This window comes from Scyliorhinus torazame, chromosome 21, assembly GCF_047496885.1.
Source record: "Scyliorhinus torazame isolate Kashiwa2021f chromosome 21, sScyTor2.1, whole genome shotgun sequence".
NCBI lineage: Eukaryota > Metazoa > Chordata > Chondrichthyes > Carcharhiniformes > Scyliorhinidae > Scyliorhinus > Scyliorhinus torazame.
The window spans coordinates 47,126,176-47,148,647 of record NC_092727.1 but is presented as its reverse complement, the minus strand read 5'-3'; the positions used below and the strand labels follow the sequence as shown (position 1 = coordinate 47,148,647).

Below are 22,472 nucleotides of genomic sequence, written 5' to 3'. Positions count from 1 at the left end.
TGACATATGTTACAGATTATGGTTTATTGTTGGTGGGTGGAAATTTGGGAGAAAATGTGAAAAAGGAGGAGAATAAAAAATATTAACAAAAAAAAAAAAGAAATGGCTGAAGGCACTGGATACTGCAATGGTTATGGGCCCCGACAATATTCCGGAAATACTTCTGAAGGCCTGCGCTCCCTGTGGCCCTAGCCAAGCTGTTCCAGTAGAGTTACAACACTGGCACCTACCCGGCAATGTGGAAAATTGCCTATGCATATCATATACACAACTAATAGCATAAAACCTACCTGGACAATTACCACCCCAAAAGCCTACTCTCGATCATCAGTAAAGTGATTGAAGGGGTCATCAACAGTGTTATCAAGCAGCACTTACTTAGCAATAACCTGCTCACTGACGCTCAGTTTGGGTTCTACCGGAGTCACTCAGCTCCTGACCTCATTACAGCCTTGGTTCAAACATGGACCAAAGAATGGCAGAGGTGAGGTGAGAGTGACTACCCTTGACATCAAGACAGCATGGTATCATGATACAGTATGGTATCAAGGAGCCATGGCAAAACTAGAATCAATGGGAATTGGGGGAAAAAAATAAAAAAATAAATAAAAAATAAATCGGGCAGCAGATACATGGGAACCCCACCACTTGGAAGTTCCCCTCCAAGTCACTCATCATCCTGAATTGGAAAAATATTGTTTTTGCTTTACTGTCGCTGGGTTAAAATCCTGCAACTCCCTCTCAAATAGCACTGTTGAGTGTTCCAGCAGTTCCATTGCACCACCACCTTCTCAAGGGCATCTAAGGGTGGGAAATGAATTCTGGCCTTACTAACGAAGCCCAGTCCCGTAAATGAATTGGGAAAAGCAAAAAGGATCGGATCTGAAGTGAACGTTTGATCTAAGTGTGTCCAGAATTGGCTGACCTTAGCCGGGGCAACAATTTGGGTGCCACAACCGGCCAAACTTGATCCCCCCGTGTGAGAAAGGGAGAAATAAGCCAGGATTTCATAACTAAAACCTCACGAGAAACTGTCCTTGTACAGCTTTAGAATAGAGACAGGTTGGGTCTTGGATACAGACAGGAAGCTGGGACCATGAGTTGGCTATTCAGCTATCTCCACAATTCCATCAGCTCATGACTGATCTTTCCCTCAACCCTATTTTCTACCTTTGCTCCACGCCGTTCATTTCCTTACCTAAGGAATATCTATCGATCTCTGTGTGAAAACACCAATCCATCAAGCATTCTGACTTCTGTGACCAAGAGAGTTCCTAATTTCTACAATCATTTACATTAAAAAGTGCTTCCTGATCATCCTAAATAGTGGGGCTCTGATTTTAAGCTGCAGGCCTCCCCTCATTCTAGATTCCCCACCAGAGAAAAGTGTTTTCCTCCATCTACCCAAGACACCTTTTCAACATTTTGAACACCACTCCTCAGTCTGGAGAACACAAAGCAAGTTTATGTTGCCCATGTTTGGATGGTAATTTGGAATAGTTATCGGGAGGCTGTGGAAACAGTGCGTCAGCAGATATTTAAGGCTTTTAATTGATGTTTTACGAAGATTAGCAATTATTGCATTCATGTGCAGTTCCTCTGTCTGCTACTTGAATGGCAATGTTTTCTCATTGAACAAATCCATTAAAACAATAACCAAAGGAACTTCATGCATTAAGTGTTTGTCACTAATGTTTGCCACTATGCAATTTCACAGACTTACATCCATTAGAATCATTAAAAACGATTGTCACAGCCTGGAGCACAAAGTACTCTCTTATTATCAGGGATTCCTACGTCAACAGGGGGAGGTGCAAATACAGAGAAAATAAATTGATAACTCAGAGATTTGACAGAGAAAAGAGGATGAGATTTCTCTTTCGTTGGACTCAGAGAGAGGGGAGTTTTCAAAAAACTGAATAAAAAAAGTTATACATAAAACACAAACAATAACAAAGTATGTCAAATAACAAGATTAACACCTAATGTTGATCAAATCTTTAAATTATTAAATGAACGCTCACCATCTCCCACAAAAGGGCAGTACAGTGGCACAGTGGTTAGTACTACTGCGTCACAGCGCCAGGGACCCAGGTTCAATTCCGGTCTTGGGTCACTGTTGGAGTGGAGTTTGCACTTTCTTCCTGTGTCTGCATGGGTTTCCTCCGGGTGCTCCTGTTTCCTTCCACAGTCCAAAGATGTGCAGGTTAGGTGGATTGGCCATGATAAATTGCCCCTAAGTGTCCAAAACGATGTGTAGGTTAGATTAAGGAGTTAATGAAATAAGGCAGGGGACTGAGCTTGGTTGAGGTACTCTTTCTGAGGGTCGGTGCAGACTTGAGGGACCGAATGGCCTCCTTTTGCACTGGAGGGATTCTATCTATCTTTGATAGAACCCATCAGTTGGGCTCTTCATGGTGTATTTAACGTTTTGAGATATAAAAATTCCATATGATCTCCAAGCCATATTGAGGCATTGGGTGGAAAAGATGATTTCCACCTAATTAATTGCTCACAGGCTGGTACTAATGCGGTGGAGTCAAGAACAACAGCCCCAGTCCCTGTTTGTAGCTTTGGTGAGTCCAATATCCTGAATATGGCTAATAGAGAGGATAGAGATTCAATTCAATTTGTAGAATGGCGGACATGGTGCTGAAGAAAGAGACCCAAAATCCAATGAGTTTAGGACATTTCCAAAACATATATGAATGATTTGTAGGGCTAATTCCAAGCCCGTTTACACTCATCTCCAACTTCTATAAATATCCTACTCATTTTGGATTATCCAACCCCGGGTGGGGCCTCCGATGGGGCCTGGCCAGTGATTGGGGCCCACCGATCGGCGATCCAGGCCTCTTGCTTCACGGGCCTATTTTCTTCCGCGCCGGCCCCTGAAGTCCCGCGCCATGTTGCGTCGGGGCCAGCGCGTTGAGGGAGGCCACCGCGCATGCGCGGGTTGGCGCCGGCACCATTGCGCATGCGCGGATCCCGCGGCGCACAGTTCGCGCCGGGACGGGAGGCTGGAGCAGTGTGAACCGCTCCAGCGCTGTGCTGGCCCCCTGTATGGGCCAGAATCGGTATTCCCAGTGGCCCGTTCACGCCGTTGTGAAACGCGACGGCGTGGACACTCTGCCGCCGAATGGGAGAATCCCATTAGTACAAATTGGCATCAAATTTGACACTGCACCCAATTTGAAGTGTTGCTGAAATTGTCTCCATATTTTTAACATGGAGGCTGCTATCGCATTTCTAGAATATGTACCGGGGGAAAAGGGTAAGGCAGCTTGAAGTCCAACACGAATTTGATTCCATCTGTACCCATATTTCGTCTGAATCTCCATTCCATTGAAATATCTTTTCAGTATTTGCTGCCCAATAATAGCACAAAAGATTTGGTTATTCTAGGCCTCCTGATTGCTCATCTTTCTGGAGAACTGTTTTTGGGATTCTAGCTATTTTTATAGAGGGGATCTGACTCTCTTGCTGGATCTATCCCAATGTGCTCTGTCCAGGTGTCTGAAAAGTCCACACGTGATAGCAGGGACAGGAAGATAGAAACTGACCATTCAGCCCCCTGAGCCTGTCTCACCATTCAACAGGTCATGGCTGTTCTTTGGCCTAACTCCATATACCTGCCTTTGGCTCATATTCCTTAACATCTTTGCTGAACAAAAATGTATCTATCTCAAATTTAAAATTAATAACTGTTCTAGCTTCAACAGCTGTTTGTGGGAGAGAGTTCCAAACCTCTACCACTCGTTGACTGAAGAAGTTTCCCTAACATCTCTCCTGAACGGTCTGGCCCTAATTTTTAGACTATGCCACCTAGTTTTAGAATCTCCAACCAGTGGAAATAGTTTGTCTTTATCTACCCGGTCTTTCCTTGTTCATATCTTGAACACTTAGAATCATAGAATTTACAGTGCAGAGGAGGCTATCCAGCCCATCGAGTCTGTACTGGCCCTTGGAAAGAGCACCCTACTCAAGTCCACGCCTCCACCCTATCCCCGTAACCCCACTTAACCTTTTTGGACACGAAGGGCAACTTTAGCATGGCCACCTAACCCGCACATCTTTGAACTGTGGGAGGAAACCGGAGCATCCGGAGGAAACCCACGCAGACACGGGGAGAACATGCAGACTCCGCACAGCCAGTGACCCAAGCCTTGAATCGAACCTGGGACCCTGGAGCTGTGAAGCAACCGTGCTAACCACTGTGCTTCGATCAGATCATCCCTAAATTCTTGCGAAAACAGGCCTAATTGGTGTAATCTCTCCTCATAATTTAACTCCTGTAGTCCAGGTATCACTTTTGTAAATCTACGTTGCACTCCCTCCAAGGCCAAAATATCCTTCCTCAGGTGTGTGGTTCCCAGAACTGCTCACAGTACTCCACACAGGTGGGGACTAACCAGGGTTTTGTATAGCTGCAGCGTAATCTCTGTGTCTTTATACTACATCCTCTATATATGAATGCTAGCATTTGCATTAATTTTTTTGATTATTTTCTGATATATGTCTGTGTAGTTTTGTTGACCTCAAATGTTGCAGTCATTGTAATCTAGGGCAAATTAGATTTTCATCCGTTTAGCATGAATGGTTTGAGGACTGGGTTGAAGTGGCAGAGAAATATCTTGAGTACGTGCTCAGAGCCTATTGTTAATATCTTTCCTGAGGTATGAAATACAATAGGTGTGGCTCATGCCTTCACTCTCTGCTCTGTAATTGGACTACACTGAACCAGCAATTTACAAGATTTGGGGCCTATTGTGGAAGTGGTGCACCTGGGTTGATGAGATAGTGTTTTTTTTAATATAATCTTTTGGAGGGAGTGAGTGTCGCTGGCAAACCCAGCATTTATTGCCCATCCCTAATTGACCTTGAGAAGGTGGTGAAGAGCCTTCTTTGACTGCTGCAGTCCATGTGGCGTAGGTACACCCACCGTGCTGTTAGGGGGGGGGGATGGGGTTCCAGGATTTTGACCCAGCAATAGTGAAGTAACGGCGATATATTTCCAAGTCAGGATGGTGAGTGGCTTGGAGGGGAACCTGCAATGATGGTGTTCCCATGTGTCTGCCGTCCTTGTCCTTCAAGGTGCTAGAGGCTCTGGGTTTGGAAGGTTCTGTCAAAGGAGCCTTGGTAAGTTCCTGTAGTGCTTCTAGTAGATTATATAGACTGCTGCCTCTGTGCTTCAGTGGTGGAGGGAGTGAATGTTGAAGGCGGTGGATGGAGTCCCAATCAAGTGAGCTGCTTTGTCCTGGATGGTGTTGAGCTCGAGCTCTGTTGGAACTGCATTCATCCAGACAACTGGGGTATTCCATCACTCTCCTGACTTGTGCCTTGCAGATGGTGGACAGGCTTTGGGAGTCTCAATCAGGTGGGGCTACTATAATTCTTCAATTATCCTCATAGCACAGCTGAAAATTTGGATAGGAGTAGGAATTTTCAGAGGTAGATTAAAATTTGGGCATTGATACAGAGCAGTAGATATCTGGGAACACAATCACCTGGAAGTTCACCTCGAAGTCACTTACAATCTTGACTTAGAAATATATTGCAGTTCCTTCACTGCAGCTGGGTCAAAATTCAGCAATTCCCTCCCTCATAGCACCGTGGGAGTACCAACATCTCAGAAATTGCAGCACCTAAAAAAGCCGGTTCACCACTACCTTCTCGAGGGCAATTAGGAATGGATAATAAATGGGCCCTAGCCAGCGACGTCCACATAATGTAAATTAATTTTATACACGTTACACTATTGCACAAAGTCACATTACCTACACTGTGTCCTTTGAGGGACCAACCATTAAATCATTGGTGAATGAAGCTACCATATTCTGACGTATGTCAAAGAACTACCCATCTTGCCCAGAAATAATGTGGATGTTCTCTGCAAACTTACCCCCAAGCAATTGAAGCAGACATTTATGTGCAAATGAAAGTTAAAGGGATGGGGCCAATTAAAGGGGAGAGTCACTGTAGGGTGTCAAATTTCTGAAAGACTCAAGAGCCTCAGTAGGTCATCTCCGTCCAGTCCAAGGTTGAAGGAGCCAAGCTTTAAAATACGATGGACAAGAAGTGAAGGGCAAAGGACACCCAAGCGGCAAGTATGAATCTGCAGGTAAAGGAGCATGCTGTTCCACGCCAAATCACAGTATCCAATAAATGGCAGAAATGGTTAATGGATTCTTGGTGGATGGGGCTAATTCGGATTAACTGGTTGTTGACTGCAAATGCCTTCTTTCCAGCCATTTCATTGTGTAGCCATGTAAAATGGCCACCTGCAAAGGACCATGGGAATTGTGGTCAATTTGGGACACAGGTACACAGCCTCTGTGTATTGTGCAAAGAAACCAGACTTGACTGAAACTTGCATCCATTAAGATCAATTACCATTTTCCTCAAGACAATAGCATTCACATTAAGGACCATCAACGATCGCAGACTAACCGGCGCCACCCCCTTATTTGGAAAGGCCTACGAGCCTGGGACAATGATAGCTAGGACCAGCACAGCCATCGAGATATCCGTCCCCTAATTGGCTAAGATCAATGAGGGTGGTCGAAACCCTATCGATCCATTGGACCTGGAGTAAGGACCGCCCAATTGGGAGCGAAAGAGACGAAGGATCAAAAGCCCTGCGCACTAGAGATCGGTCTCTTTTGGGACTGGCCTGTGCGCGACCAATTGTAGCAGAACATAAGAACATAAGAATTAGAAGCAGGAGTAGGCCATCTGGCCCCTCGAGCCTGCTCCACCATTCAATGAGATCATGGCTGTTCTTTTGTGGACTCAGCTCCACTTTCCGGCTCGAACACCATAACCCTTAATCCCTTTATTCTTCAAAAAACTATCTTTATCTTAAAAACATTTAATGAAGGAGCCTCTACTGCTTCACTGGGCAAGCAATTCCACAGATTCACAACCCTTTGGGTGAAAAAGTTCCTCCTAAACGCAGTCCTAAAGAAGTTCCTCCTAAACTCAGAACAACCAAATTCAAGGACCCACGGCCATTCCCGAAGGACGAGCCCAGCAACTTCCAACAGACCACGTGGACCCGGATAAAGGCCTTATCTCGCACAGTGCTGGTCACTCAAAGTTAAGTACAGGTCATCTTTGTTGTTAGGTGTAGTTTAGTACGGAGCCACATGTATTATTGCATAGAGATACAAGTCTTGTGTTATTATTAAACTGTGTTTTTGAGCTAACATACTGGTTGTTTGGTCATTTGGTCAATATAAGAAACAGTTTGTGGTTCACATAAAGGGTTAAAAGGCAACAATTGAAAGTCCGGCACATTATAATCAGGATACTTGTAATCGCAATTACAGCTAGTCAGGCGTTCATGTACAGATTTCTGATGTTGAAGCTCATGAATTAGTCTCCTTATGATTCTTGACTTAAAACAAAGTATGTTCACCACTATCTGCAAATACACTTAAGCCGTACTGGGAGGTGAGCCAAGTACAATGGTTGTGCCTCCTCATATCAATCTAGATTCAGTTGGCAGCACACTCACTTCCAAGTCAAAAGACCAGAGTCAGAATTTGTAGTTGTGAAGGCCAGTGCGCGGCCGACATCACTGCAGTATATTTTAGCTGGCGGGCATGGGCGAGAGTCGGAAGCGTGCCCACCAGCAATCGAGCAGGTAGTTTAACCCATTAATGGACCAACTAAATACATTTTTACGTGGTCTGTCAGCTTTTACAGTTGGCGGGCTGGCCGATAGGCCGGGCGGCTTTTACATTGTAGCTCCACCTTCGAGGAGCGGGAAATAAACCAACAAATGTGTCTGGGGACTGGGGTCTGTGCACGACTGTGCTGCCTAGACACTTGCAGCATAGTTTTTGACATCTATATTTATTTTTCACGGGTTCGCAGCTCCACAGTGGCTGTCCCGAGAGGGCACTTTAAAAAAGCCAGCCCTCAACTTCCCTTTTCTTGGCACCCGCCCCCTCCTGGGCAGCACGCAGCCTTTCACTGAGCGCATTTCACCCTGGATGGCCATTCATTGTGAAACTGTGCTCCAGGCCAGCTGAGTGAGTGCACCCGACAAGCATACAATTCAGGCCCACTCAAAGGGATATGGAGCGCAAAACCTAGGTTGCAACTTAAGGGCAGTACTGAGGGAATGCTGCACTGTTGATGATGCCATCTTTCCGATGAGAGGTTAAGCTGATGCCCACTAAATGGACAAAATATATCCCATTACACTGTTCGATGTGCCAGTGTCCTGGCCAGTACTTATCACCAGCATCACTAAAACTGGGTGATCGGCTCATTTATTTCATTCTGTCTGTGGGTATGTGTCAAAATTGGCCGCCACCTGTCCCACATTACAACAATAGTCATACTGTAGAAGTACTTGATTGGCTGTAAACTACTTTGGGGTGTCCTGGGGTTTTTGAAGGTGCAATATAAATGCAAGTCTTTATTTTCCTTCTCCTTCACTTTCAAGTGTCAGGTCGGAATGGAATCTCATTGGATATCCCACCGTTACAAATAATGGCACTGGAGCACTAAGTAATTATAATAACTTGCACAAGGCTGGCAAGACATAGCCCCAAAGTTACACTGCAATGAAACAGCTGCCTGCCCCTCCCATTCCGCCTGCTGCAAGGTGAAAAGTGGAGAGAATTTGACGAGTGAGACAGGACTTCCAACCATTCACACATCATCAACAAAGAGCCAGCATCAGAAAATCCAGGCTAATTACTTTTGCCAATGTGGACTCAATAGACCAGAATGATCCATGACACTGGGTAACGAAAAATAGTCTGCATGGGAAAACCCGGGAAGGTGGATGGTTTCAAACATTGCAATGGGACCTGAAAGGCCACTTGTTTTGTTCATGGATGCTAAACTCAAGAACCTAACTGAATAGTAGGAGAGATGGAATGATGCAAGGAATCCTTTTTCCCAGCATCACAACCAACCCAGGTGATCCCCACTCTCCTTTCCCAATTCTGCACGTTCCCACATTCACAGAATTTTGTTGAGAGGGAATTGAAATACAACCTTTGACATACCTGCTGGGTTTGGCGGGGGTGTGTGTGTGTGTGTGAAGAAAGCGGTTTCCGATGACCCCGGTACTCTTATATCCACTTGCCACTGCTCGCAGGAGGAGGGGATTTCTGTATCTGTGACCAGTGTCAGCAGCAAGGATTACTGGATAGTAGTCCTGAATGAACACCATGGTGAAACATGATATCCTCTGATGCGTCTTGAGTCAACATTTCACTCAACCTCTGCCTTGCAATCGCATCAACGCAGCACAAGGCAGGGATCCAAACACGTAGAAAATAATTTTGTTGTGCACCTAATTTGCTGCAGACATAAACAAGTGGGCTGTGAAGTGATTTTTCACCTCCCTGGGTAGGGAGTGTGCAAATGCACTGAGAATTCGTACAGTCCAGAAGGAGGCCATTTGGCCCATCAGGGCTTGCACCAACCCTACGAAAGAGCAAGCTACCTATGCCCACTCCCCCGCCCTATCCCTGTAACCCCACTGACCTTTTAGACACTAAGGGACAATTTAGCATGACCAATCCACCTAACCTGTACATCTTTGGACTGAGAGGAAACCGGTGCACCCGGAGGAAACCCACGCACACACGGGGAGGATGTACAAACTCCACAGTCACCGAAGGTTGGAATTGAACCTGGGTTTCTGGTGCTGTGAGGCAGCAGTGTCATCATGCCGCACTGACTTGTCATTTTTACATTGAGTCATACAGCCAAAGAGAAGTTCCAGATTGAGTCCCTAATCTGTGCTAAGAAAACAGAAGTAGTGTATTTCTGTGCCTCAGTAAAGCAAATTACACGTTATTTTTGCTTGACTTTAGACAAAGACAAACAGAGTTTATACCGATTGTCTGCTGAAGTTGCAGTGACTGATTGGAAGTAGAGTTGGCAATCGCCTTGTTGTGGCTTAGATCTTGCTATGCACAAATCGTGCTTCCCCACATTACTGTACATCAGTGATGACACTTCTAAAATATTTCATTGGCTGGCTTGATTTGGAATGCCTCAAGGCAAATTGTCTTTTCAAAATTGGCTTCAGCAAAGCTGTACCTTTAATAGATTCCTCATGACTTTGTGACTGGATAGAAACTGTCCAGAGAATATCTTTACTTTCTATGGAGACAACATGTTCATGAGAGAGCAATCTTTCTTTTTCATATATCTGGGGCGGGATTCTCTGACCCTCCGCGCTGAAATCGCACTTGGCACAGGGGCGGAGAATTACCCAAAATAGGCTCCCACACCTTCATGTGATGTGAATCGCCGCCAGTCGCGCGTGCGCACCTGTTGAAAGCGCCCCCCGCGGCGATTCTCCATGCTCGACGGGCCGAGTGCCAGCCGAGTCCCGCCGGCGTGGTTCATATGTGGTCCCACCCGGCGGGACCTCTGTGTTCTGGCTGCGGGGGCCGTCCCGGTGGGTGGGGGGGGCGGGGTGATCCGACTCCGGGGGGGGGGCTATGTTCCTCCAGGTCCCTGTATGGCCCGCCATGTTGCGCGGGGGCCCGCGCAATGACAGCCGCCGCGTGCATGGGCGGACTGCATGGCCGCTTGAAGACAGAGAATCACCCCGGACTTTCTAGGAAAAAGATTGGAGTGATTCCCGCCCGTTTTCCGGCGGGCGTGGGGAATTAGTCCCCAGAAGGGAGAAACCCGCCCCTAAAAATCAGGATATAATAGCTTCATTCTATGGAATGACTGGTGGTCCCTAGGAAGAGAATGGGGGGTGGGGTGGGGAGGGGGGGGGGAGAAAATATAACTTCAGGTGATAGTAGAGAATGGAAATAAAAGTTCAGTAATATATCTCGCCCACTAACTTAAAAAGCAGTGGGAACAGCTGTATACCAAGCTGCTGATCACATAATGCCCAATAATATTACCGCAACAACACGAGATCCAATGAGACATCTTTAATGGATAGGTTTGCCCCATAGATCAGGGTTTGATGCACCAATGAAATTTCAGCTGAAAATTGGTTATTGAACAGGTGGAATGGGACCAGCTGGAGAGAGACAAGGTTCTCTGTCTCCATGGGGTACCTCAGAACAATTACCCCCACCCCCCTTTCCTTATATGTGGCAGCTCAAAGAAGCTGCAATTAGTAGAATCAGACATCCCCCAACCAACATCGGCCTATGTGGGAAAATGTGAAGGAAACCCAGTGGAGGAAAAGAGGCAGCAATACATTGAACACTGCCCCATTTTGCTAATTTCAGGTGGGACTGAGGGGGAAAATGCCCCCTCTCCCACCAGGTGGGAAAAGCAAACAAATCTGGAGAGTGGTGGAAGATCATCAACTCAAAATGTTAACCCGGTTTCTCTCTCCATAGATGTGCCTCTCTGATATTTTCTGTTTTTAGTTCAGATTTTCAGCATCTGGGTTATTTTGCTTTCGTGTCACATGGAGGCTGGTGTGCACACTTTATTTACTTAAGTGTTTGAAATGGTTAAATACCTTGAACTGAGAAGAACCATTCAATCGCTAATTGAGATAGCTAGAGTGTCAAAGTGAAACAACAAAGCAACAGTGGGTGTTGGGTCCCCAACAACCTCTCCTCCCTCTCTAGTCCATGGAAGATGGTTACCGGATATTCCATGTTGTTAAGGCAGGGTTGCCAACTGTGATTAAATGTATCCCTGGAGGTTTCATCACATGACCTACCCTCATGCTCCAGCCATTCATCAGCCAACACATACATCCTTGTGACGTACTGCCTTCCTATGCTAATCAGAAACAAAAATGACTCACTGCCCAATTGGATGATGCGTGACTGTCCCCAAATATCCCTTTTTCCCCTCCCCATTTTCAAATCTGCTAAGGAGAAACGTTCAAAGAAAATTATTTTTTAAATGATATTTCTTAATGTCCCGATGATTGATTCGTCTCCAGGGTTGTATACCAGAATTCTTCAAAGTGCGGGTCACGAACCGCAGGAGGTTGTCAGAAGGGTTGTTAAGCTAAGGGTCGCGATGTTCTCGTCATGGACGGAAATAACTTTGCAACGGATGAAATTTGTATTTTTAGTATTGGGATATCTTAACCCTCCTGCGCTTCATTTCCAATCAAGCAAGCATTGCATCTGCCAGCGTTCACCTGGCAGATAATAAAGATAGCACAGTGGTTAGCATTCTTGCTTCACAGCGCCAAGAACCCATGTTCTGTAGCCACCTGGGTTGGCCAATTTCCGACGTAGAATGGAGAACAGCAAAGGCTGAAGGGAAATTCAGCCAACACAGGCAGAAACTAGCAGGTGCAAGTTTACTGTGTATTAAACTCTGCAAAAGCCCAGACAGCATCGATACAAGCAGCCATCTGCATAATAATGTAGCGGCCATCTACATACTAATGAGTGATCCCCGGGAACAATCGAAACATTTGAGATAAACCAGGCCAAGCCAGACTCCTCGGCGCCAGCAGGAGCCAACACAAAAGAGGTTAACGGACACCTAAACACCGCCCAACGATCAGGGAACCGCTCCAGCATTGGAGAAATCGAACCAAGCGATTGGAACAAAGTCCAATCACTTGAAACCAGGTACGGGGTCCACCCCGAAAGGCGGGAAGCCCTGGGGACTATAAAGTAAAGCCCCCAAATCGTCCTTCTTGACCGGGTCACTCAGCAACGCGAACCAACCCTTGTTGGCTGTCTGGGCTTTTGCAGAGTCAAACTTGCACCTGCTAGTTTCTGCCTGTGTTGGCTGAATTTCCCTTCAGCCTTTGCTGTTCTCCATTTTACGTCGGGAATTGGCCAACCCAGGTGGCTACAGTTCGATTACCGGCTTGGGTCACTGTCTGTGCGGAGTCTGCATGTTCTCCCCGTGTCTGCGTGGGTTTCCTCCGGGTGCTCAGCAGAAATGTTGTAAAATGGCCATTGTTCCTGTGTTTGGCCAGGGGCTAGCATGCCGGCAGTGTAGAGCACCCGGCTCTAGCTGCCAATGTGGTCCGGAGAATTGCCGGGTACGTGGCTGCGCATGCGCACGGCAGCAGCCTGCAGCGGACGCACCGTGCAACATGGCGACGGCCGCTCGCAGACCCGGCCCGCGAAATAGTCTCCACCCTTTGGCCGGCTCGCGCAGCCCCCCCGCCCCCCCCCCACACACAATGCCCCCAGCCCCTGATAAAAGTCCCCCCCCCCTGCCCGCAGACCGGCCCTCTCCCGACTGAGGCGGCGCTGGACTACGTCCACAGCCACTACGCCAAGTTTCCGATGGATGAGATCACACACGACCGACACCGTAGGGAACTCGGCCGGTCGGGGTCGGGGCATCGGGGGGGGCTCAGGCAATGTCCTGTACTTGGATTATCGGAGTACGCCACTTGAGAGGGCGGACCCTCGTGAAAGCGCCGCCGCTCCTGATTTGGTCAGCAACTTTGATTCTCCAGCCAATCAGCGAATGCGATTTTGGCCTCGGCGACCGGAGAATCCAGCCCATTTTTCCCATCTTTCAGACTCTGATGGATTCACCCCGAGCTGATTGGAGAAATTGATTGAAGTTAGTAACTGACCGGACTTTACATAATAAAGCATAATACTGGTTTCAGGGCAATCGGAATATCTGGAAAAAGAAACGTCAATAAACGGCTGGAATGTCGATGGCTGGTGGATATTATTCACGGTGACATGGGATGTTTGTGGAATGGAGGAGTCCAGACTCTTCCCATGTACCCACCAAAAAATTTCCCATACTTTATTCTGGTTTTAGTAACGATTCCGGTCTCTGCAGCGTAATTGGGTAATGCATCCAGCTGTTAGCGTGGGGCTTCAGTCACACCCACGAATGGTGCAATTTTGTTATTTCCCCACTTTAATCCCTCGCGATTTGGATTGTATCCTTCAGTTACATTCCAATAAATATCGGATATTGTCACCTCTTGCTGTTAACTAGTGAGTTCCCCTCACATAGCTTGATAGTATTCATTACAAGAAAAGGATATCGACATTGACCCAATTAGAAATATGCCACAATTGATACTGAAGCTGAAAAAACGCATCAAAACTATCTCTACAGGCACACTCCAAATGGAGTGCCAGCATTGACTACCTGCTGAAGTTCACAAGGTAGGTCCATTTTAAGCACATGGCTATACTTTCAGTTTCTCCAAGCCTGTTGCCTGTCCCTGCACATGGTTACATTCCCAACACACTGGCCATTTCCAACACCTGACCACAAGGAAATTAAAAGCTGACCAGTCTGTTGTGGACATTTACGAGAAACGGTCACTAGTGACAGATTGATGCAACACAGGAATGACTGTGAAGAAGTTTCACAAAATGGTTCAGTGTTGAAATGTATTTTACAACATTTCAGGGAACTACATGTTTATCCCCCCCCCTCAAAGGAAAATCCTGCTTAAATCTTACAAATAATTGAGAGGTATGTAAACATTATGGGCAGGATTCCAGCCGGCGAAGGGCAATCCCAGCAAATTGCCAACCATTCCGCCCCAATTGCTGGTGTTACCCGGTGTTACGGCCTGTTCAAAAACCCAACAGAATTAACAATGAAAGTACTTCATGAAGTTGCAGAACAAATCAGGACATCTGTGATCACAGATAAATAATTTCTTAGAAATGTGAGCAGTGCCGGATGGACGATGAGCAATCACATTATTTTATCGCTTCCCAGCTGTCATGGAAACTACTGTAACAAGTTCCAAATGCTTTCTGCAAGCTATACCTCTCTCTCTGGCCCAAGCTCCAAAACATGTTCCGTTTCATTACGTTTACAATCAAACAATGGCAATTAAAAGCAAGAGGGGAATAAATAGGGGCTGTTTAGCACAGGGCTAAATCGCTGGCTTTGAAAGCAGACCAAGGCAGGCCAGCAGCACGGTTCGATTCCCGTAACAGCCTCCCCGAACAGGCGCCGGAATGTGGCGACTAGGGGCATGTCACAGTAACTTCATTTGAAGCCTACTTGTGACAATAAGCGATTTTCATTTCATTCTCAAATACAAAACAAAAAAAAAGTTCACGGTGAGTAGTGGCGCAATGGCAGTAGCAGATACTGGACGAGGTAGGTGGATAGAAGCCTGAAATTCAATGGAAGGTTGTAGTCAGGAAGCTGGGTAGGCAGGCTACAAGACATGAAACCTGATTGGAGTGGGATCGTGAGAAGTCCCGAAAGATGTGCTACTAGGTCATTTGGACATTCTGAATTCTCCCTCTGTGTAGGGCAGCACGGTAGCATAGTGGTTAGCATAGTTGCTTCACAGCTCCAGAGTCCCAGGTTTGATTCCCTGCTTGGGTCACTGGCTGTGTGGCGTCTGCACGTTCTCCCTGTGACTACGTGGGTTTCCTTCGGGTGTTTCCTCCCACAGTCCAAAGGTGTGTAGGTTAGGTGGATTGGCCATGATAAATTGCCCCTAGTGTCCAAAAAGGATAGGTTGGGTTACGGGGATAGGGTGGAGGCGTGGGCTTAAGTAGGGTGCTCTTTCCAAGAGCCGGTGCAGACTCGATGGGCCAAATGGCCTCCGTCTGCACTGTAAATTCTATGATTCTATGTACCCGAACAGGCGCTGGAATGTGGCGACTAGGGGCTTTTCACAGTAACTTCATTGCGGTGTTAATGTAAGCCTACTTGTGACAATAAAGATTATCAGGACCAGGCAGGCTCACTTGTCACATACGAACACGGCCTGTGGCCCGAAGGTCTGCCGGCGTGGGTCCCGAAGTTGGCAAAAGTGAGTTCCGGGAAAAAAAATGTTTGAAAAATGCTTTTGGGGATTTATCCTCAATTTTTAGAGACTCCATGCCACACCTGGAGGGTTGATAACCTCACTTCAAGGCCAGGACCTCAAACAATAGCTGCTGAGATGAACCATCGACTACCTGGGCTCTTAGTTTGTGTCATGTGTCATGTGATGTATGGTGAAGTTCTTGCTACAGTTTTCTGCATCTTTCTAACTTTCTTGAGACAAAATAAGTTATTAATGCCTTTCCTTAGCTATCCTTTAGTGTGGTATCTACTGTGTGCTGGGTGACGTGATAGCTGACCCGACATCTTTGGAAGATGCCACCAGTTTGTAGCACGTCGATAAGGGAGAGAAAGAGATTGCAAGGCGAATGGTGCAGAGGCAGAAGCTGCTTCTTTGAAGACGCTCTTTAAAAAAAATCTACCTCTTTGCCCAATCTTTTATGGCCTGTACTAAAACGTTCTTAGCAAACTTGGGTGTTGAATTTTATCTCATAATACTGTGGATAGCACTTTACTATGTTATAGACTCTATGTAAGCACAAGTTGTTGCGAACGTTTCAAAATTAGCTGACACAATAGACACGGGTGAGTGGGCAAAGACTCCAATCATGAAAGAACAGTCAGGGCCTGATTGAGCTTTGGCAATACTGTTTGTTCCAATAGGGTTCAAGGTGATTCTTAAAAAAGGGTGGCCCGTGTCACGCTTTTCTGCCTGCAGTCATTAATTTGTTTAATGAGTAAATTCAGTGATTCTGCACTCCCAGTGTGGAGATTACAACACTGGGGAAGATATAGCACCATTGTGCCATCCATTAACCAACATTTCCATTGGGCGTGAGGTTCAGGGTCACTAAATAAGCCCTTAAATCCCAGTTATGGAGAATCAAACATGCACAGCAATGTTTTACACACAGATGGGATATGGGCACCACGAGCTGAAATAACGTAAGGGGTAAAGCTCGACAGTTTAGTCAATGTCACGCCAATACCAAGAAGTGTAATCTTGAAACAAACTCCATTATTAGAATTAATATATTCAGGCAGCCTTCATGGCAACAGTTCCGCCTGTTTTCAGTGCAAATGAAAGAGGAAAGCATTGACCTCAGGTTGTGCCAAAGTGCATGGCAGACAGGGACGTACTTTAAGTGTAGTAATGCTGTAACTGTTGTAATGCAAGAGGTGTGGCAGCCAATCTGCACACAGCAAGATCCCACTAACAGCAATGTGTTGAAGTCAAGGTAATCTGATTTTATGAGGGTGATATATTGACCGGGACACCAGGGAGAATTCCTCTACTTTTTCTCGAAATAGTATTATGGGATTTATTATGAGCGAGCAGGTATGGCCTCAGTTTCACTTCAGTTCATTTTACTGAGGGATCACTAATGATCGCTGGTTTATATCTGGCAACAGCACCAATTATCAATCAAATCCATGGCATCCTTAATTAGTGAGGTGGGGGGGGGGGTCGACCCACATTATTTCAGTTGGCAACTGAACACTTGGGGTAATTTTATTTTATCACACAGCAAACTCACTCGATGGGGTGGAATATCGCTTTAATACCTGCTCAATATTACCTTCAATGCACAGTAGAATTAGGAGGTCTTGTGGCACAGTGGGTAGAATTCCTGTCTCTGAGCCAGAAGCGTTAGGTCCGAGTCCCATCCCAGGACTTGAAAGATAAGGAATGTGGCCAAACAGGTTGAGTGTCAACCTGTAAATCCTTCCAAACATGCAATGGCTGGCATTGCCCCCATTAAAACAAACACCATTAAAATAAACCCAACAAGTGGATGACTGAACAATAATAGATATTAACCGAGGTATTTCATGTTTGCTATCAGCAGCCTGTAATTTATAGCAAGTGGGCTGGAAAATACAGATTGGTGAATGCAGAAGCAGAAAACCCCAAGTAACATTAGCTCCATCGACATTATTACCCATCACACTGCGTTGTCTTGAATACATCACCAGTTACATTTAGACCATTATGAGATGGTCAACTGCAGCAAGGTTTCTACATTCAGAGAGAAGTGTTGGCCAAGATACCAATTAATGCACTGCTCTTCAAATAATTACAGGATCCTTACTGAACCACGAAGAGATGCAACCGGTGTTGGCTCTCGAAAGGAGAGCATCTCTGACCATGCAGCCCTCCTTCAACAAAAGATAATGTTTAAACTCGGTTCTAGAATTCATTACCCACCGAGTTAAAGGAAAGAGTTTCCCACTGGGCCAAGCTGGTTCACAGCTAGATAGCAGGCTGGCAATTTGATAACATTTTTCTCTGAAGTGATATTAATGCTCAATGAGTCCAGGAAGCTACAGGCCACTTATTGCACTGGCAGGAACTTCCATGTAACAATTGTATTGATCTTGTTTAAAGGTTTCTCACTGTTCTGCCGTTTTCAATTTGATTGCAGCTGATGACGATCCCAAATCGCATTCCAAAACATCCTGTAATAATCATGCCTTTACATCACTGACCACGAGGCTACTCTGAACTCCAACGCCATCACCAATTCACAGCAAATTTGATCCTCTGACTGTTCATGTTTGCATCATTCTTTTCTCTCCTCAAGGTGCATACTCTTGTGCCAACCTCTTATCTGGCGGCAACCCTTCCAAGTGACAATAATACACACGTAACCCTAGGAAACAGTATTAGCAGGCAATTTCATTGTGGGTGGTATCACAGCATTAACAGTTTGATTGTTAGGATACACAGATGAAGGGCATTGTTTAATTAAATATTTTGAACATATAGAAATAGGGAATTATTGTCCCCTGGTATCTAATGATTAGGATTCGATGCTCTTACTGCCCGACCCAGGTTCAAATCCTAGTCTGGAGTGTCCGTTGTGTGGCATGGTAGCACAGTGGTTAGCACAATTGCTTCATAGCTCCAGTGTCCCAGGTTCGATTCCAGGCTTGGGTCACTGTCTGTGCGGAGTCTGCACGTTCTCTCCATATCTGCGTGGGTTTCCTCCGGGTGCTCCGGTTTCCTCCCACAGTCCGAAGATTTGGAGGTTAGGTGGATTAGCTATGCTAAATTGCCTTTAGTGTCTAAAAAAAGTTAGATGGGGTTACGGGGATAGGGTGTGGGCTTAGGAATGGTGCTCTTTCCAAGGGCAGACTCAATGGGCCATATGGCCTCCTTCTGCACTATACATTTTATGATTCTAAGGTGTATAAATAGGGGACAACAGCGACACTGGGTGAAGGGAGAGCTACAAGACTGAACAAAGTCAATAAACTCTCTCAATAAAGAACAGCTCTGTCTTGATTTTGGCTTCACCAATCAGCTTGAATTCTATTAACATACAGCAGAGCCTGACCTTAACCTTATATAATGTATGAAGTCTTACAACACCAGGTTAAAGTCCAACAGGTTTGTTTTGAATCACTAGCTTTCGGAGCGCAGCTCCTTCTTCAGGTGAGTGAAGAGTTGGGTGGTCTCCTCAGCACTTTGCTTTACCGCAAGCCCATGGATAATCTCACGATGCTCCACTTCTCCAGCTTCCACTCTAAACACACTAAAGAAGCCATCCCCCATGGACAAGCCCTCCATATGCACAGGATCTGCTCAGATGAGGACGAACGTAACAGACATGTACAGACGCTGAAAGATGCCCTCATAGGACTCGTAGGAATGGGATATGGCACTCGACTCATTGATCGACAGTCCCAACAGGCCACAGCAAAAAACAGCACCGACCTCCTCAGAAGATAAACACAGGACACAACCGACAGAGTACCCTTCGTTGTCCAGAAGTTCCTTGGAGAAACTACGACATCTTCTTCGCAGCCTTCAACACATCATCAATGAAGACAAACATCTTGCCAAGGCCATCCTCATACCCCCACTACTTGCCTTCAAACAACTGCGTAACCTCAAACAGACCATTGTTTGCAGCAAACTACCCAGCCTTCAGAACAGCGACCACGACAACCCTGCCATGGCAACCTCTGCAAGATGTGCCAGATCATCGACAAGGGTACCACCATTACACGTGAAAACACCACCCACCAGATACGCAGTACATACTCGTGCGACTCGGCCAATGTTGTCTACCTCATACGCTGCAGGAAAGGATGTCCCAAGGTGTGGTACATTGGCGAGACCATGCAGACACTGACAACGGATGATGGACATCGCTTGACAACTGCCAGGCAGGAATGTTCCCTTCAAGTCGGGGAATACTTCAGCAGTCAAGGGCATTCAGCCTCTGATCTTCGGGTAGCATTCTCCAAGGCGGCCTTCAGGATGCGTGACAACGCAGAATCACCGAGTAGAAACCGAGAGCCAAGTTCCGCACACACGAGTGGGGCCTCAACCGGGCCCTTGGATTCATGTCTCATCACATTCACCGCCCCACCATCTGGCCTGGGCTTGCGAAATCCTACCAACTGTCCTGGCTTGAGACAATTCACACCTCTTTAACCTGTGATTATCCCTCTCTCCAGTCACTCCATCTGGGCCTGTAAAGACTTGTACCTGCAAAGACTCACATTCAAAGTATTGTCTTTCTCTCTATATGTAGTTGTGGAACCCACCTCTTCACTCACCTGATGAAGGAGCTGTGCTCCGAAAGCTAGTGATTCGAAACAAACCTGGTGTTGTAAGACTTCTTACTGTGCCCACCCCAATCCAACGCCGGCATCTCCACATCTTATATAATGTACGAGCTTATGACTGAAATGAACACACACACGCGCACACACTTCAGGTTGCTGAACAATGTCCAAAGGAAGAATTAATATTGAGCTTTCTTTACCCTCAAGCACCTGCAGCCTCCTCAGTACAGCACCAGTTCAACATAGCCTGGAGACGGCACAAGACGTACTGTTACCTGTTCTGCCTCAGTGTCTTTGCCAAACAAAGTCCTTGCTCACGGCAGCATCAAGGTTGCCACGCTTCTCTCTATTTCCCACTAATTGGGGGGACATGACAAAGGACAGGCCGATTCCTGTTGGTTGCACAGCTTTCTCAGCATCAGTGAATGTGGGGCACAGCCAGGGCGAGCTGTGTGCTATCAGCATGTGATAACTTTGCCCTTTCATTGAGGAAGGCTTCCCCAGCTTCCCCACTGTTGAGTCCGGATATGCAGAATCTGTTCTCCTTAAAGCATCTGTCATCGTCTTCTGCCCGTATTCGAGGAGCACCGGGCAAATGCAAAGCAAAAGTACTCCCGAAAATGTTGGGGACCGATGCCCCTTGGAGTAACAAAGTGGCTTCAAATGGGGAGCACTGGCCTTTGGCCAATGCGGAATGTATTGCACCTCATCTGGGAATCACTGGAATCTAAGTTTTGCCTTTATAACCCTCTATAATGCAGAATTATCTGTAAAACATTTCTCTCTCTCACTCATACCCTTGCTCTCGCTCTCTCTCCATATCTACAGACATGCTGACAGCTTTGTGCCTTGCTGCAATTTTGCAATGCAGCTGGTCAATTGAATTATTTAATTAAAAAAAGAAAATTGATCAAAATATTTTGGAACTTACAGAATATTTGAAACACACTAGGCTTGCAATCCGCCCACCCCACCCCCCTCCCATTTTAATCACAAGCATCTCATTCTGCGTTTAGAATCACATCAAACGCAGGATTGCATTACACACGGGATTGGCAACAGCAATTAGGACATTGTGGTGTGTTTTTTTGAATTTGCCTTTACCTTCAGTAAACTGAAGGTGAGGGCAGCCGGAGTACCGGGTCATTGTTAATGTACATCTCCTTAAATGGCAAAAGGGAAAGGAGTGGGTTAGGAACATGGCTAATCATCTGTCATATTTGCATCAAAAAACCCTCGACTTTATTGACTTATCAGTCGAAGAAATACATTTTTAATGGAATATTTTATGTATGAAATCTGCAAAGCTGCATCAACACTAATGCGAAACAAGTCTTTTCGCAATGATTTTATTTTTTGTGATTAGATTTTGTAATTTTTTTTTCCCTCTGAGGTTATTTATAACAAAGCAACTCACTCATCATCTCTGACCAATTCTTCCTCCTCCTCCACCGGCTGTCTCTTCACCGGGGCCAAATTCTCCGTCTTCTCGTTGTAATTTCGGAAGCAAACGTTGAGTTTCTCGTCGAAATCGTTCACCAGGTCTTCCATAGACTTGAAGCTCATCATCTCGGTGCTGAAATTGTCCAGCTCGGTCATTTCTTCCAGCTGGTGGGAGAGCCCCAGGGCGCTCACCGAGCCCAGCTCGTTCAGGTTCTCCTCCTCCTGCCCCAGCGGACCGCCTCGGCCCGGCTTTAGCTCGTAGAAATCCTGCCATTCCTCGTCCAGGGTAACTAGAGGAGCTGCCATCGCGCTGGCAGTGCGAGAGACAGAGCGCTGGAGAGACTGCGCACTGAGCAAGGTGAGATCATCGGCATCATTTATCGGCATCATTATCGCCTGCTCCGGGGGGGGGGGGGGGGGGAGGAGAGGGAGAGGCGATATCCACCATCCCCCAACCGAACCTCAAACCCAACCCCGTCCCCCAAACCCCAACACCGACCCCCAAAACTACCCCATCCCCAAAACCAACCCCATCAATTTACTCCAACACCAACCCGCCCCCAAATCATCCCCAATCCCCCAAATCATCCCCAAACCCACCCCAACCCAAAATCACCCCAAACCCATCCCCAATCCCCAAATCACCCCAATCCCAAAATCACCCCAATCCCAAAATCATCCCAATCCCAAAATCATCCCCAATCCCAAAATAATTTTCCAAACCAAAC

General features: G+C 46.4%; 1 protein-coding gene across 1 annotated transcript in view; it reads right to left on the bottom strand.

Moving 5' to 3' along the window:
• fez1 (fasciculation and elongation protein zeta 1 (zygin I)) overlaps positions 1-22,134 on the bottom strand; it is a 166,415-nt gene extending 144,281 nt beyond the window's left edge. The window contains exon 1 of the mRNA XM_072486761.1: positions 21,719-22,134. Coding sequence (XP_072342862.1) covers positions 21,719-22,134 — 416 coding nt within the window. The remainder of the gene's footprint in view (positions 1-21,718) is intronic.
• Positions 22,135-22,472: the final 338 nt, after the last annotated feature.